Source organism: Apus apus, chromosome 14 (assembly GCF_020740795.1).
Source record: "Apus apus isolate bApuApu2 chromosome 14, bApuApu2.pri.cur, whole genome shotgun sequence".
NCBI classification, from domain to species: Eukaryota; Metazoa; Chordata; class Aves; order Apodiformes; family Apodidae; genus Apus; species Apus apus.
Genome location: NC_067295.1, coordinates 5,141,576 through 5,157,385, shown reverse-complemented (window position 1 = coordinate 5,157,385; position 15,810 = coordinate 5,141,576). Strand labels below are relative to the sequence as shown.

The window sequence follows — 15,810 nt, the reverse complement described above, 5'->3', positions numbered from 1 at the left end:
CAGCTGAAGGGCAGCCTGGGCTCTGCTTCATACCCTCACCATGCTAGTGTGCTCCAGTTCAAAGTATTCCTAAATCCAAGTCAGAGAGCAGGGGTCATTAGAGACAAAAGCATGAATCTCCACTCAAATCAGCCCCTGGGTAAAAGAACACGACACAACCCACTTCGTGTGTGAAGACCTGAGGAAGTGCACATGGTTCTAGGCTGTTTAGCCTGATGGTAGGAGCTCATTTTCTCAGACCTCTGGGGACAGAGGTGCAGTTTGCAATGTGGCTTATTGGATGTAATTGATACCAGCTATTTCTGGGCTTCAAGATTTGGCAGGTGGTAAGAGCTCTCTTGGTCTGGACCAGTGGAGAGCAATTCAATATTATTTCATACTTTGGGTGATTTTTAGCTAATGACTGTCCTATTCTTTTTTATAACTCCCCATGCAAATGTTAATTTTTAATAAACTTTGCCCAAGTAGGATTTAAAGCTTATCTCACAAGACATATTTAGAGCAGTGCCATGGTGAAGTAATTCTGGGGAAGAAATTTGTACAGCTGAAAATAGGATATTTCTGCATGCTTGCTTCAAAGTCTACCAGGAGTTTTCTGCCTAGACTGCCTTGTCGTCAGACTAGTCATTGCACAGCACTGGAATTATTAATTAAGTCCAAACCTGTGCCTCTCAGGCAGGCTGCAGATCAACTACATTGTCACCACGAGTTCTGCACTTCGCACCAGTGAGGCAGGAAGGCTGGAGGTAACAGAGAGGGTGGGAAGAGCAGACAGATTTTTGTTTAAAATTCACAGGGCTGGAAAGGTTGATCTGATGCTAACAGGCAGCATGTTGACTGAGCAAGAGGCTTTAGTATCATCAGTCTTTCTCTGATGCTGGGGTTGGGAGCTGCAATATCTTGAAAGCACGGGCTACGCTGCCAAAGAAGCAGGCAAGAGGAACCCTGGGCTTGGCTAGGGTCTCACTGAAGAGGGCTTAAAAAGTTGCTGTTGCTGAGTGACAACATAGAGCTTGTTATGTATCTGTGCTCAAGACTTTATAAATGAATTCAAAATAATTAAGCTTAATTACATGAACAGCAGTAACACTTCTACGTGTCGTTTTCAAAACCTGTTGAGCACTCTCTTCGAATCTATAACCCCTGCAGCCTTGTGTTTTATTCCATCAGAAGTTAATTATGGGGGAGAGTTTCAAAATGTATTAAGAGCTATCACATATCTACGGGTTATTTGTGCTGAAGACAGGAAAACACATTAATGGGAAAGGTGCTGGAAGCATCTGAGCTTTCTTTACATTTACAGATGCAATGACAGAACTTATGACCTCTCTTTTCTATCACCAGAGCCATTCAGAAAGCTAAAACACAGAAAACAATGTTTTATTGAACCAAACCTCTTCAGTGCTTTCATTTGCTCATTTTTTATGCTTTTATATACATATATTTGTATATATGTATAGGAGAGTAAGTGCTAGGCATCACTTCTTCCTCCATAATATTGTCAGCAATTGTATTCAACCAGTACACAAAAGTTTCCATGAGAAAAGAAAAAAAGGGAGATCTCTCAAGCCTCAGGATTTACCTTGTATTTCACAGCTTTCTTAGCACATCTCATCTGGAAATGGATCTTTTGACTTTGGAAAATCATTCTTTCCTGTACATAGTTCATCAACAGATGGTAGCATATAGGAAAAACGTGTTGCTTCTGAAATATTCATGTTGTTTACAGCTCTAGGTTGCTCTTTTGCTTCCTCTCTTGAGTGACACCCAAAAATTAAAAACAAAAATCTAATTTTGGTATTAGGAATCTTGCTGTGCTGCCTGGTATGCTCTACTTAAGTTCCAGAAATCAAACAAATATAACATTTTACTTTTTAAAAAAACCCAATGTGCTGACAGAAAAAAAATTTTCTCATTATTTGAAACTCTTCTTTTCATCTGTATCTGTAAAATCACCTTCTGCTCCCAGTATCCACATGCACCATCAAGAATCAGAAAGTCTGAAGGAAACGACGCAGAATGCAGGGCCTGTGACCCACAAATCAGCCATACACTGGCACTGGAGAATTTCAGTTCTCAGTAAATATTGATGTTCTCCTCCCAGCAACAAAGTGACTGTTCATTGCAACTAAATATCTCCCAGAGATATGTGTACATGTACAGGTCCCAGAAAAGGGCTATTGCAGAAAGCAGGAAAATATGCATGCAATACCTGAAAACCACTTTTTCTTCTCAATTGTCTGTGGAAAAATGTTCAACCTTAACTGCTCATAACCACAGGAAACACATGTATTCTCAAGCACCTGTAACCCATTAAACAGTTGCTGTTGGCTGAAGTGGTCTTGATTTGGCTTCTAATTTTTCTCACTTTTTGCACTGTTTTGCTTTTGAGTAAAATCTCTCAGATGCATCATAGAAAAATGTAAGTAGACTGATGACAAATTAAACTTTAAAAAAAGTAAAGAGCCAGTAGACATGACCGAAGTCTGAGACTTTTTAGACCTCAGGAAAGTGGCAAGAATGAATGCTTATAAATAAAAAAGTTTGCTGTTGTATTATATTGCCAGGTTTTTAAATTTCCCATCTTCTTACACCTGTAGCAGACCACACTGAAGCTGCATGTCCTTTTGATGTTTCTCCACAGCATCCATCCACTCTGACCATCCACCAGCTGCAGCAAGTGGAGAATGTGGAAGACACAGGAATGAAAAAGCCAGGTAGGTAAGAGAAAATACCTGTAAGGGGTATCTCTGCAAAGGCTGAGAGTTCACTTTTTAAAAAACAGCTTCTTTTAAGATTTCTTAGCACGGTTACTGCAAACATTTTGAAAGTATTGGCCAAAGGCCAACATTTTCCTCTTATTCTCTCCTCTTTGTAGATACCCATAAAATTATTTTATTTTTTTCAAGCACCATTCATCCCAATCAACTGCAGCAGAGTTGATGTCCTAATCCCTGCTTGGAGAGTACTTCTGCATTGTATCACCTGACAAATTTGGGGTGGCTTGACTCAGCTCTAGTGCTGGTGACTAGACCTGGCCTCAAGGAGCTATCATTGCTCCCTTCCCAGCAGTAGCTCCAACCTGAATTATTTAGTAAGACAGAGTGTGCCACATAATAGGGCTTCAATATAGTCTCAAAACAGACCAACTGTTTTGACTGAATGAAGAAACCATTTGTTAAACACCAAAAAAGATCTGGATCTCTTCCTACAACAATGTAACACAGAAAAAAAAATAAAATTCTTTCAGCATGTGGCAAGATACAATTGAGGAATTCCATGTGATATACAAAATAAAACCCTCCCTCATAGGAAGTACAACCTAGATGAAAGGGGATAAAAAGGGCATATGTTACCTCTAGACACACAAACACACGTATCACTGCTGGGAAAAGCTTGAGAGTTGTTCTCTGCTTTTGTCAGCAGTTTTCATATTTGCCCCAAACCAACACTACACACACAAAAATCAGGAGTCTTACAATTTGTGCAAGAGAGACAAGCTTTACTAATTTAAATACTATTTTTTTAAACATTCTCATTTCCACTTATCAGAGCTCCTGAAAGCAGAGCTGTGTTGGCCCTGCCAGGGACAGGCAGCCAACGCAGGGACCATACAAGTTCTGTCCCACATGTTGGCTTCTTTCCTTTCAACTACCACACTTACATCTCCTGCCTTCAATAAATTGAGTGCTCAGCATCTTTTCTGGTGGCAACTGTATCACATTCCTCCAACCACAATCAGGAATAGGACTTAGTCATTGAGATACTGAAACAATATTGGTTTCCTCTGCTATGGAGGAACCAACTACAAGATGTTACTCTTTGAATAATTCAGGCCTCCACAGGCCTAGGTAACAAGCTTTTAACAGTATCTAGAAACCAGGGACGTTTTCCCTGGTGTAGCTCAGATGACTTTAGCAGAACCACAACAGGCAGAAATCCAGCCTTAGGCTTATTGCACAGCAGCTTTTCATCTTGGTCAGCCCCACCACGCTTGCTAAGGGGAGGATCTGGAATATCAAGTACAAGAAAAAAACCTCAAACACCAAAATCCCAGGGCATCTCTCATTTGACATCCCTTTCACAGCATCAGTTTAGAAAGCTGTGCTACAAAGTTGTAAGCATGCAGGGGATCACTGGTGACTTTTCAGTGTGGATGACCTTCTCCCCCTGCCTGACTGCAATTAAGTCTCCTAAAGGTATTTCCCTCTCCCTCATCTTTAACACTTTCACAAAATGTCACATTGATTTTCAAGGCCAGAGAAGATCCATCTGACATCTTAGAATAAGACCATCACGTTTTCCACTAGGAAATGCACAAAAGACTAAAGTGAAGAAAAAGACTAATGCCAAATAGATGTTTCACAAAGGTCACATGAAAAACAGGGACTCTGGCATCAACAGCAGCCCCTGGTAAGTGCATGTCTTGTTTTGCTAAGCCAGTCACTTTGTATTTCATTTGCACATTGGGGAACAAAAACTTCAGGAAACAAATCTATCTTTAACTGCCCTTGGTTCTTAGAAGCTTAATTACCTTCAGTACCCTCAAACTATCTGAAGTGCCTTCAGCAGCTGAAAAAACTCTTTACCTATGCTCAGTGATACAGATGCTTTTGATAGTTTTGTTTAAAAACTCAGACAGCAGGGTTCTCATATCCATAAAGCACTAAGCTCCCTCTTGAAACATGACCTGGGATCAATTTTATTTCATCTGTTATGTAGCAGTTTTAATAAAGTGTTAAAATGGAATATATTGAATAACTATACAAGAAAATAATCCTCTGAAATAATGTGAAAATGGAATGGGCAAATAATAATGCAACTGGAGCAGAAAATTGTTGCATCCACTCTTAGTTTGCTTATACACCAAGCATCCACTCTGCTTTGCCTTTCCAAGAGAAGGCAAGAACAGATGCCAGTCCCCACCACAATCTCTGCTCCTGGGTTTGTACTCCTAGTAAAACCACTCATTACTCCTGCAGAGAAGCAGCTTCCTCTTTAGAACAAGGCAGACAAAAAAAAAGATAACACTTAAGCCTATTTATAAAACTGCTTATGTAAAGATACTATAGTGAATGAAGTATTAAATTATGCAGTGTGAGATGTAATAGAGTGAATTATATTCACTAAGATCACACTCTACTGAAAATATGCAAAAAGCAGTGATGCTGACTGAGTTGTCAAGCTACACACACACAAGTATACATTGCTCATCTCATTATTTTCTACTGTTTCCATGTGTGATAACGTGTCCAGTGCTGACACTTCTCCTATTCTCCCTGGCAGATCCTACATTAGCATGTAAATAGCTGGCAGATAGGAGGAAATGAAAGCAAAGAAGAGCTCTTTAATTAACTTTAATCCTCTGAAAATCGATACAGCAATCTGTTCTGACAGTTTTCTACACAGGATCTTCTTAGGAGGTCCCTAAGTGCTGCTTGCAGATCGCTGCCAGGCTAGAGTGAGGAGAAAGAATGAACAGACCAATTTTTGAGACAATATTTAGACATTTTTCTGCTATTAAGTGATGACTGGTGACTGCCATCGGGCGTTACCAGAGCTGTCATTAGTCCAAACGGAAAACAAAGAGATGTCAGAGGCAAGGCAACAGCAGACTTCACACCCTCTGACAGCCAGTCTCCTCGTGCCAGAGCTCACACACATTCAGATACTCCCAAACACCCCAAGCAGCCTCCTCGACCTTCCAGTGCTATACATGCTACACATCTATGCCCCTTTGTCCCACATTTTCTCAGCTTGTAGTAAACACAAAATCCTCAAGGTTGAAGACTAAAGCAATTTCATTGTTAGGATACCTGATGAAACAGCTCTGTAGCAGTACCCAGTGCTTCAAACCTCAAAGAGCAAAAAGGCTGGCAGATTATAATGGAGGGAGCTGAAATCATTCCTCAATGACTTCTCTTTTCCAGATGTGACAAGTGTTATTCATAATCCTCTATTATAGGAAACCTCAAACAAATTTTGGTGGGGAAAAAAGAAAAATCTGAGGCTAACTGGAAGGAGATGCAGTGCCACAGTCTTTGGCAACAAAAGGCTGTCAAATAACTGACCTAGCAGGTTGGATTTAGCTCTGGAAGTGATACCCTGCTGGTTGATGGGGGCTGGTACAAATCTTGCAGAAAGGTCAGTGGTTCCAGCAGTGCCTTGGAGTGACCACTTTAAGACCACTTACAGCTCAGAGAGCTGATCTGTAAAATTCCCTAAAGAGCTCAACAAAAATTGAGTTCCCTGCTGGGTGACTGGGAACAGCTAAGAGTTCATACCAGCCAGAAATGCAGCTCTCAGTCCCCTGGGCTTTTTCAGAGCTGATGGAGGGAAGAACAGAACTGAACATCCAGATAAACTGGGGAAAAGCCCTGGCTATAGCACAAAGCCACCTGCACAGAGAGCCTAGAGAGCAGGGGGGAAGCAGAAGGGAATGACATTAGTGACCTGTTCTCTTGTCAGGACTTCAAAACCAATGCAAGATAAACAGACATTCATGCAAAGATAAGAACCTTGAAAATCTTACTAATGAGGTGATATAAAAGGCAAGTGAGGCTGAAAAAAGGACAAAGTAGAAGGGATGCATCTTTAAGGCAAATCTCCAGCTTACAAGGCAGGAATAGGACTGCTAAATCCAGGTCAAAGACCAAAGATCTATCAGAAGGGTCAAAGGTGTAGGTTTCTACCTGCCACACTCAGATTCCCCCCATCCTTTTCAGCCTAGATTCCCACAACATTTACAGAAGTATTGTAAGAAACATAAATTAAAAGAATGCAAAAGATAAATACAAAACTATTCACTGCCAAGTCTGCTATTACCAGATGATCCAAAGAATAAAGACACAGGAATAAGCAAGAGGTGCCTAGATCACAGACACACCATTAAGCTAAGAAAATCTGTTGTACAGCATCAGCCTATAACTACAGATCTGCTTTCCAAAGCCCATCAGCTAGTTCTCCCGTTCCTCTAATTTCATGTTCTCCTGCCAGTTGAACTGAACTAAGCATAGACTGTATGTCACCACAATCCCCCCTCCTAATTCTTTTAATGCTGTAATATCAAGAGTAGACATTGCATTTTATTCATCATATCAGATTCCAGTGCTAGAAGAAATAGAAATTATCCAGCATGACAACTTCAAAAACTTGGTCACTGATAACGCTCAGAAGATGCACACTTTTATGAATATGTAAAGCATGAATTTCAATAAAATTAAAATGACCTTTAACACAACAGATTCTAGCCAAAGGAAATCTCTACTGACACATAAATTATTGAAGATGAAGGTGTTCCTTCTAAGATTTGCCTTACACAGAACAGTCCTTCTACATACTGATCACTAATCCTCTTTAAACTGTGCACTAGTCCCCACAGGTTCGAGAAAATCATGTTCTAATCTGATCTAAATTTTCCAGTAGAAAGAAACACCATAAAAAGTACACTTAACAGCTATGAAGGCAAATAAAGGATGAAATTGGAATAAGTTCCTAACAGCATTATAATCACAACCATGATTAGTTGAAAGACTGCACTTTGGCCATCTGGTAGGAATAACTGGCACTGATAATACCTGAACTATGGCCTCTCAGCTTATCTGACATATGATTACTTAATTTTAAAGAAGTATGTAATCACCAACCAGTTTCTTTAAAAAGTAAAATACATTTATAAAAAGAACAAGAAAGGGAAAAAATCCACAAAGTAATACTTCAGATAAGGTAGAACAGACGTGAAATCTCACTCTGATAATGGAGAACAAGACTGCCTTGCTCTATATGCTGCCCACAGGTGCACATTTCAGCAGCCTGATTCATCTTCAAGATAGACAGGAGTGACAGCAACTGTGATCCATGTATACTTTTCTTTGCCTGGGAATACAGGGATTTGTTTACTCATTGCAACAGTGTTACATCTCATGAGAGATCCAGACACCCGTACAGGGAGAAGATCATGAACATTTCAGAAACTGCTAGTTGCAATACATGAACTTGCAAGAGTATCTCACATTTGAGTATCAACATTTGAAAGAAAATCAACCTACCAATCTCCTTAGGTTATTTTTTCACATTACCAGTTTCATAAAGATGAAAACAAAGACAAATATCAAAACATAGAAAGTTGTGATGCTGGCCTATAGTAAGGACAGGTTATGTGCATGTGAAACAATGGAGAATTTCATGTAAGTAAAAGCCACAACAATAATAACAATTTGTATTTTAAAGGTAGAGAAATTTCAACACAATGAAAATTTAAAATCCCTAAACAAACAGATGAACAACTGTGCATATAGGGTAAATATCTGAGTTGATTAGAAGTCAGAAGCATGAGTGACTGTGGCTGCACTCTGACTCTGACCCAGCCAAGTTACAGACTCTGAAAAGAATTAAAACACAGCAGATGACCTGTGTTAACCAGAGAACTGTGATTCTTTTTACTTAACCAGAGAACTGTGCCAGAGGCAACTAAATAATTCAAGAAATTAAACTGCACTAAGAAGAAGATATAATCATCTCAAAGCTGGATATCCAACCAAGACCAAAATAACAAAGGTATTAACAGACAAAAGGAATAAAATGATTTATCATTAAAAATGGCTATTGTACTGGAGACACTAGACAGCAGACATCCTCCGATCTTTTCTGGCAAAGGAGATAATGTTGTTCAGGGAAATTAGAGTAATTGGCAAGGAAGTTTCATCTGAACATTAAGAAAATTATTTGAGAAGGATCAGAATTATAAAGCATCTTTTTCATTTAAGTGTAACAAGATAAAACAGAGATAGATAAGCCTAAGCTTTTGTTAAAGTAATTTAAACTGAACTAGTTAGCAATTCTTTGAGATAACTCACAGGAGAGCAAACCAGTGAATGCAGAGTTTGGAAAGTCTGAGCATCCCTCAGTTTTAATCATTATGTGAGAGTCAAATACCTGTGGTGGAAGGTGGCTGATGGAGGAGCTCACTATTCTTCCTGGCCATGGAAAGCAATTAGCAGCAGGCTACACTGGGGATTAGAGCCAGAAGTTTCATTCAGTATACTTATTAGTGTAGAAAAACAGGGGCAAATAGCAAGATGTGCACTGACAACATAAAATATTAATGGTAGCAGAGTCTAGAGACAAGGGTAAGACATTCTGAAACACCTAAAAAATAATAATGAGGGGGAAAATAAAAGCTGATAAGCAGACTGAGCAGGTACAAATGCAAGTTAATGCAAAGTGGAAAAAAAAAAAATATTAGATTTCACCCAGTGTGCAGGCAAGCAGCTCTTAAACCACATTCTCCCATGTATTTGATTTGGACACTCTTTGGAGCTATGACATCCCTTTGGATATGCCCACCAGACATAGCCTGCAGAGAGCAGGGAAAGGAATCCAGCCTGTGCCTATAAGCCAGGCAACAGCTTCCTCAAACAAAAATCAGTTCAGCAACATGGCTCCAGGAGAAAATCAGCTCCGTGTACTAATACAGGTTCACCCAAATTATACTGGATGCTTCCAGTACATGACAAGAGTTGGCAGATGTAGAAAGTCAGTGAAGTGCTCTAACAGGGTGGAGCAGGCAGTGCCAGGGAGCACATACACACATGCTGCAGCAAAGGACTTATCTAAAGGAAGGTCACTGTCACACAGGAAAGGCACAGAAAACTGCAGTCTGCATTTTGAGGCTCCATAGAAACAAATACTCTCAGAAAGAGATGCAAGGAAGTTTTAACAGCCCTTCCACAGAACTCCTGTTTGACACGGCCTCAGTTCTTCAGTCATTTCATCCGAGTGTCTCTGTTCCTGATCCTCTTTTATAACTGAGATCACAGTGCCCCTCTATTTCACAGGAATGACAGAAGGAAAAATGCAACTCTAAACACTGAGTACTGCTAAGATATGACAGTGTCATTCAGGTTCCCAAAATAGACAGTATTTAACCTTCATTAGTTGTTAACAGCTCTTGTAAGTCTACCAAGCATTGATATTCAGATATTTATAACACATTCAACTCCACATCAAGTCCCAAGACAAAAACAAGAAAGGACTGCCAATGTAACTAGATGAATCCTCTCCTCAGAGTTCCTTATCATTACACCTTGGGGGAAAAATTTGCAAGGAAAAATAACTCATTGGTCAGGATGAATAAACCTTGTAAGTCCAAAGCTCTCCCTGGGGAGAGCAGCAATCTTGCTTGTTACATCTTAATGCAGCAAAATGAAGAAACCATTTTTCTTAAGTTGTATTTGTATGAAGTATGTGAACCCTCTAATTTAGATTTAATTTTATCAGTCTTCCTTTTATCATATTGGAAGTTCATTACAAATCAAAACTTTTGATGCAGATCATTGGACAACCCTTCATTTGCATGGAGGCATAACCATGATCCACAGCAGAGGAGCAACAACTTACAGGTTTTGTCAGCTGAAGAGTGTCCAAAATACAGCAAATTCTCCATGAAGGAAGCCAAGTATGTCCCCAGGCCAGGGTCCTTTATCTACTGTTATTACTAATTCAACTGAGAATGTGCAGTTGGGAGATCCAGTTCCTCCAGTGAAGCAGTTTGACAATAAAACTGAGCCTGTGTACCTACTGGCTGATGAAGGGCAACAGTTCCACATTCCTGCTCCCTCTCCTTGAAGGAAAACTAATCAGACAAAAAACACCTCTGCAGAGGGAGAAGTAGTGACTACATAAACACTGACAAAGAAAAACCCCAACCTCACCCTAGTTAGGTGAAATGCAAAATGATCTCCTCAGAAAGCCAGGGTCAATTTGGTAGGAGACAGGTTCAGAGGAGTCAGCTTTAGCTGGTCCCTTACTGGGATCACATTGTTACTAATCTTAGGGAGCAAACTCCAATGGAGATCATGACTCAAGTGCAGAGGATGGGTCAACAGCTGCAGAGGGATCTTCAATACCTCAGAACTCACTAATCCATGTCCAGGCAGGGAGGGAAGTGAGGCAGGGAAGGTATGCACATTTAATTATTTATGTCTCTACTTCTGTTTTACTTGTGTTAACTGAAGGAAAAGATCAGATTTAGAACACAAGTTTCACATCCTTCAGCTTGCATATGCCTCTAGTGAGTTAAACTATAAACCTGGCTGTTATTTACAGCTGTTCAGCATCCTATTTAGGATATTTTCATGGGATTCAGCAGTTTTCTTTTTTCTCCTCTTTTACGTAAGGAAAAAGCCAATACTGGAATGCAAAGGCTACAACCATAGCCTGGGGTGAACAACACACATGACAAATTCATGTGCATAGATATTACATAAGAAACACGTTGGCCAGCATGAAAGGAGGGGGCAGGTTAAATAGCTTTCTTGGGTTTTTTAATCATTTCTTTGGTAGAAAAGATTTTATTTAAAGCCTTTAAAGTGTGATGAACATGTGCCATTACAAACAACTCACTGAGCTACCTGAGAACTGTAGCTCTGTGACAGTTACACCACAGGGAGAAAGCACAAGGACAAGCAGCATCAGACATTCAACATCTCTTGTAGCTCATAAATTCAAAGAAGAAATGGCCACTAAACCAAGTGGTACTTTTCTGCTCAGGAGCAGAGGATTAGTTAGAGGCATATGAAAGCAGGCAGCTCTCCTGCAGAAGGCAATCACCAGGGCTGTTCTGCAGATCTGTGCCTGGATGGGAAACTGAGGCAGAGCAGAAGGAACGAGCAGCTGTGGCTGTTCCCTGGTGTTTAAGGAGGACAAGTAATGGCTCTGAGAAAATGAGTAGCTTTGTGGCTTTAAACTAGGAGGGAAAGGGGAAAAAACAAAGAGATTATTTGCTTGGTATTTTGCTAGAGGCAAATAGAAGAGTTGAAATTTACTTAAAGGACTGGCAGAGCGAACCAGAGGTAGGAAAGAAACTGCTTCCAGGGAGACCCTCCAAGCATAGTGGTGGCAGAGGCTGCCCCCAGCCCTGGGAGGGGGCTCTGGTCCCTGCAGCCTTCTGTGCAGAAGGGGTAAGTGTGGAGAAGGATGATGGTCAGGGCTAAGCAGGTTAAAACAGAGTAGGAGAGATGTCACTGGAGTCAGTACTGCCACTTGTTCACGTTCACTTCATGCAAAAGGTCAAAAATTCTCTCCCATAGTCATTTTTATTTTTATAAAACAACCTAGAGTGCTTCACAAACACTTTCCCCCCAGCACCAAACTCTAACCTATGCTATCTTAATAAACATCTTCACGTTAGAGAGGGATAAAAGGCATTTTGTTTTGATTTCATTAGATTTCCTGAAATTGCTTTTTTCTTTCTGCACTTTTTTTTTTTTTTGCCATTCAGTTGTGGTGGCCCTCACAGAGGGATAATGCAATAACACTTCTGACAAGGTCAGCTTTCCAATAACTTTGCAAATGGCATTTCCCAATGACAAAACAAGCACAGCTTTTCTTTTTTTTTTGTAATTAATTTAATGGAAATGTCAACCTGGAAAGTTGGTCTCCAAAGGTAGTGTGTAATCAACACCAAAACATTTTTTTTCAAGCTAGAAAGTGTTTCCTTATCTGTAAAACTGAAAATACTATTTACATAGTGCAACTACTGTTATATGCACAACACAAAATATCTGCAGCTTATGTTTGTGTCTGAAAAAACAGCAAATGGGGAGAAGAAACCTTAAATTGCTAATTCAGACATTAGATCATGTTGAGAACTGCACCATCACTTTGCAAATTTCTGTTGCACATGCCCTGGTAGAAGGACACAGCTCAGTGCTGTGTGCACATACTGCAAGAAATGTTGCTTCCCATCCAGAGTTACCTTTAATTTAATCATGTGTCTAATCCAAAGAATGAGTCTTCCCAGCTACTCTCCCACCTGCATAAACAATTACAACCAGCTGTTTATCCTGGACCTACCTGTAACCTGCCTCCCATCTGAGGCACAGAATAAAGGGTGTAGAAGGACTCTTCCAACTGTTTCTCCCAGTGGAAGGAAGACCCTGCTGCTCACAAGGAGAAAGGGAATAAGAGGATTTCCTCTCTCTGAAAGAGGAATGAGTTCTTGGCACTGTCCCACAGGGCTTTGGGATCAATGGACCCCATCTAACTCAATCCAAACTTACAGTCAGGTACACCAAAGCTCTATCTAGGACCTTCTGCTTGTTATAGTCTAATCTCTCCTTCAAATTCACACAAGGACAGAGAGCCCTGAGTCCTGTCATCCAATTCTTTCTATATTTAATTTTTACAGCTCCTTACAGGCACTCAGGACAAGCAAATGTGAGCTTCAGAGTGCCATCAGCAGGGTGGAGAAAACTGAATGGAGGAAGCTGTTCTCACATCTTGGCTGGAGCAAAGGGGGTGGGAGGAAAAGTATTCAGCTGCAGCAAAACAAGAGAACTTGCAGTTATAGCTTGGACTGTCACAGAAAATTAGCATAATGCTAATTTTTCTGTGAAAACTATTTGCCATCAATGCCAAACCCAGCCCTCCAGGTGTTTGCAGCCCCGGGGCAGGAGGATCAGAACAAACATTCTCAAACACTTGCAGAAAACTGACCAGTTTATAAACATCCCCCTCCCCTTTTCAGTTGCTCTCACTTCAACCACTTTGCCTCAATTCCTTACGCACAGTCCTGTTGCACCCAAAGTAATAGTAACAAGAAGACCAAGGAGGGTGTAGTCTCTGCTTCCCTCAGTGTTGCATATGGGAGTAAGTACCTGGCTGAAACTGCACTGGAGTAAGGACATTTCCATTCCTATGGACCCAACACAGTAGCAAGCAAAGTGACACATTTGCTGGAATTCTTAAATAATTCTTGTCCTTCACCACCCAAGGAAAGTAAGGAGATGGAGACACAATCACAGACGTATTTAAACATTGCTCTGGCGCTGCTTCCCTACCCTTAAAAAGCAACTTGGATGCCCCACAGGCTTGTAGGATCTTCCTACAAACAACTTCTACACATCATAAGACTTTAATAAAAATAGTTCCCCTCCTCCTTCTCCTGACAGGAAGAAAAACATTAAGTTTCTCTTGTTTTCCTGTCTCATGCTCACACTTTACTTATCTATTAATCCCCTTACAAATTCTTGACTGCAAAAAAGGTAGAGGTATTTCTGGGGAAATCCCAAGACTTTGGATTCATGGAGAGAGAAAATGAAGCCTCATTTCTACTACTGTCCCAACTTGCTTCCACCTGAACAGGAAAATTTATGGCTAACAGTTCTTCACATCTCCTGGCCTAGTTGTCCCACAAAGGACTAGAAAAAATAGCAACATCCTGTAATATAATCATCTCATGACATGAATCAGAATTCTTGAACTTAAACTAGACCAATTCTTCAAATTTCTTCTAGTTGATATTAAATAATGTTGTTGTCTCTATCTGAAATACTACCTAAGAACATGTGCCCATGAAATAGGGAACAGCTCATTTCTTCTCAATGCAACAAAATCACAGGTCAAAGACCATTTCCACAATCTCATTTGACTTCTAATATATTAATCAATTTAAGCAATGCTTGACCTGAGATGTTGTGAACACACACTGAACAAAACTGTTAGTACTGCATTATATTGTGCCAGGAGCAATACAAAACTCCTTAATTCTCCAGACAGTTTTTCAGTTTTATAAAGATTTGGGTCTTCATTTGAAAGGATGCTCTGAGTGACTGGTGTCTGAGTAGTGCAGCTGTTCTTACCAGAGGCTCACATCACATGTTGAAATAAGCTACTGTGCAATTACTTAATTATCTCTCTCTCCTATCCTTTAAAATAAAAATCCACTGCAATTCACCCAGTTAATCCAGTTTTCTGGCTGAGAACTAAAACAGAGAGAAGTCAGAGGTTCAAAGCTGCAGTTCTTGTGGCAATACCACCATTCTAAGGGGCACAGATATTAACACCTTCAAACCCTAAGTATCTGAGGAACAAAGAAATGCAAAAAACCCTTTTTGTGCAGCTTATCCTAGTTACTTAAGAGTCTGCTATTCTGAAATCCTAAATCCCTTCCCCTGTCCCTGGATGCTATGCAAGCCCATCCCTAGCTCCCTCACTCAGTCATCTCTTGCTGTTTGCCTTTCCCTTGCTTGAAAGGTGCAGAGGTGAGGTGTGTTCTACCCAACTTCCCTTAAAAATAACTCCCTCATTCCATCCATCTATCTTCCTGCTTGCTTCTCTGCCATATCCACTCAACCATCCTTCATAATTCAGGGCTGAGGAGCTAAGGAAGAAATGTTATAGCATCTGCATCAAGGGAACTATAACTTTGAATTACCTGACCTGACTGAGTTTAAATTCCCAGCCATAACATTGGATTAACCTAATTTCCTTTTATTGAATATTTTACCTTTAGAAGTCCTACAGCCTTTCCTCTCAGAGAAATAAGAAGTGAAGGTCAAATAAATTATTTTATGGGCATACTTCTAATTTTCATAATTTAACCTCTTAGCACTGAGCATTAGTATCTAATGGAGGTAGGACAAAGCAGAATCCAGTCAGTATTCTGGGAAAAAGATCACATTTTTATAGCACATCAAAAACAACTCCTAGAATAACACAGCTTTTACCTATGCTGCATATTCTGAATTGTTATAAATTTAAAAAAGACTTTCTAAACACCTTGCTTAAATAGAAAATGTCAGACACAACAACAAGAATACAGAGGCTGCCCTTGTGCCTCCTTCTCAAAAGCATCAGATCCAAAGACACTGTATTTTTGTCATTACAAGGTTTACCAGATACATAAAAAGGCAAGAGAAAGAACCACATAGAACCGATTAAAAAAAAAAATTGCTAAGATATTTTATGAGCTCTTTCATGCTTCTTAAAGGGAAAGGGAAGCAAAGCCATGAGTCAATTAATCTTCTG

General features: G+C 40.1%; 1 protein-coding gene across 2 annotated transcripts in view; it reads right to left on the bottom strand.

Annotated features, from left to right (window-relative positions):
• Window positions 1-15,810, bottom strand: part of MAD1L1 (mitotic arrest deficient 1 like 1) — a 347,925-nt gene that overhangs the window by 220,915 nt on the left and 111,200 nt on the right. The window contains exon 1 of one of the 2 annotated variants that reach the window (XM_051632511.1): window positions 12,856-12,888. The exons of the other annotated variant lie outside the window; for it this stretch is intronic. Within the exon in view, the coding sequence (XP_051488471.1) occupies window positions 12,856-12,873 (18 nt within the window). The 5' untranslated portion in view covers window positions 12,874-12,888. Of the gene's footprint in view, window positions 1-12,855; window positions 12,889-15,810 lie in introns of those variants that run through there. 2 annotated transcript variants of the gene reach the window in all.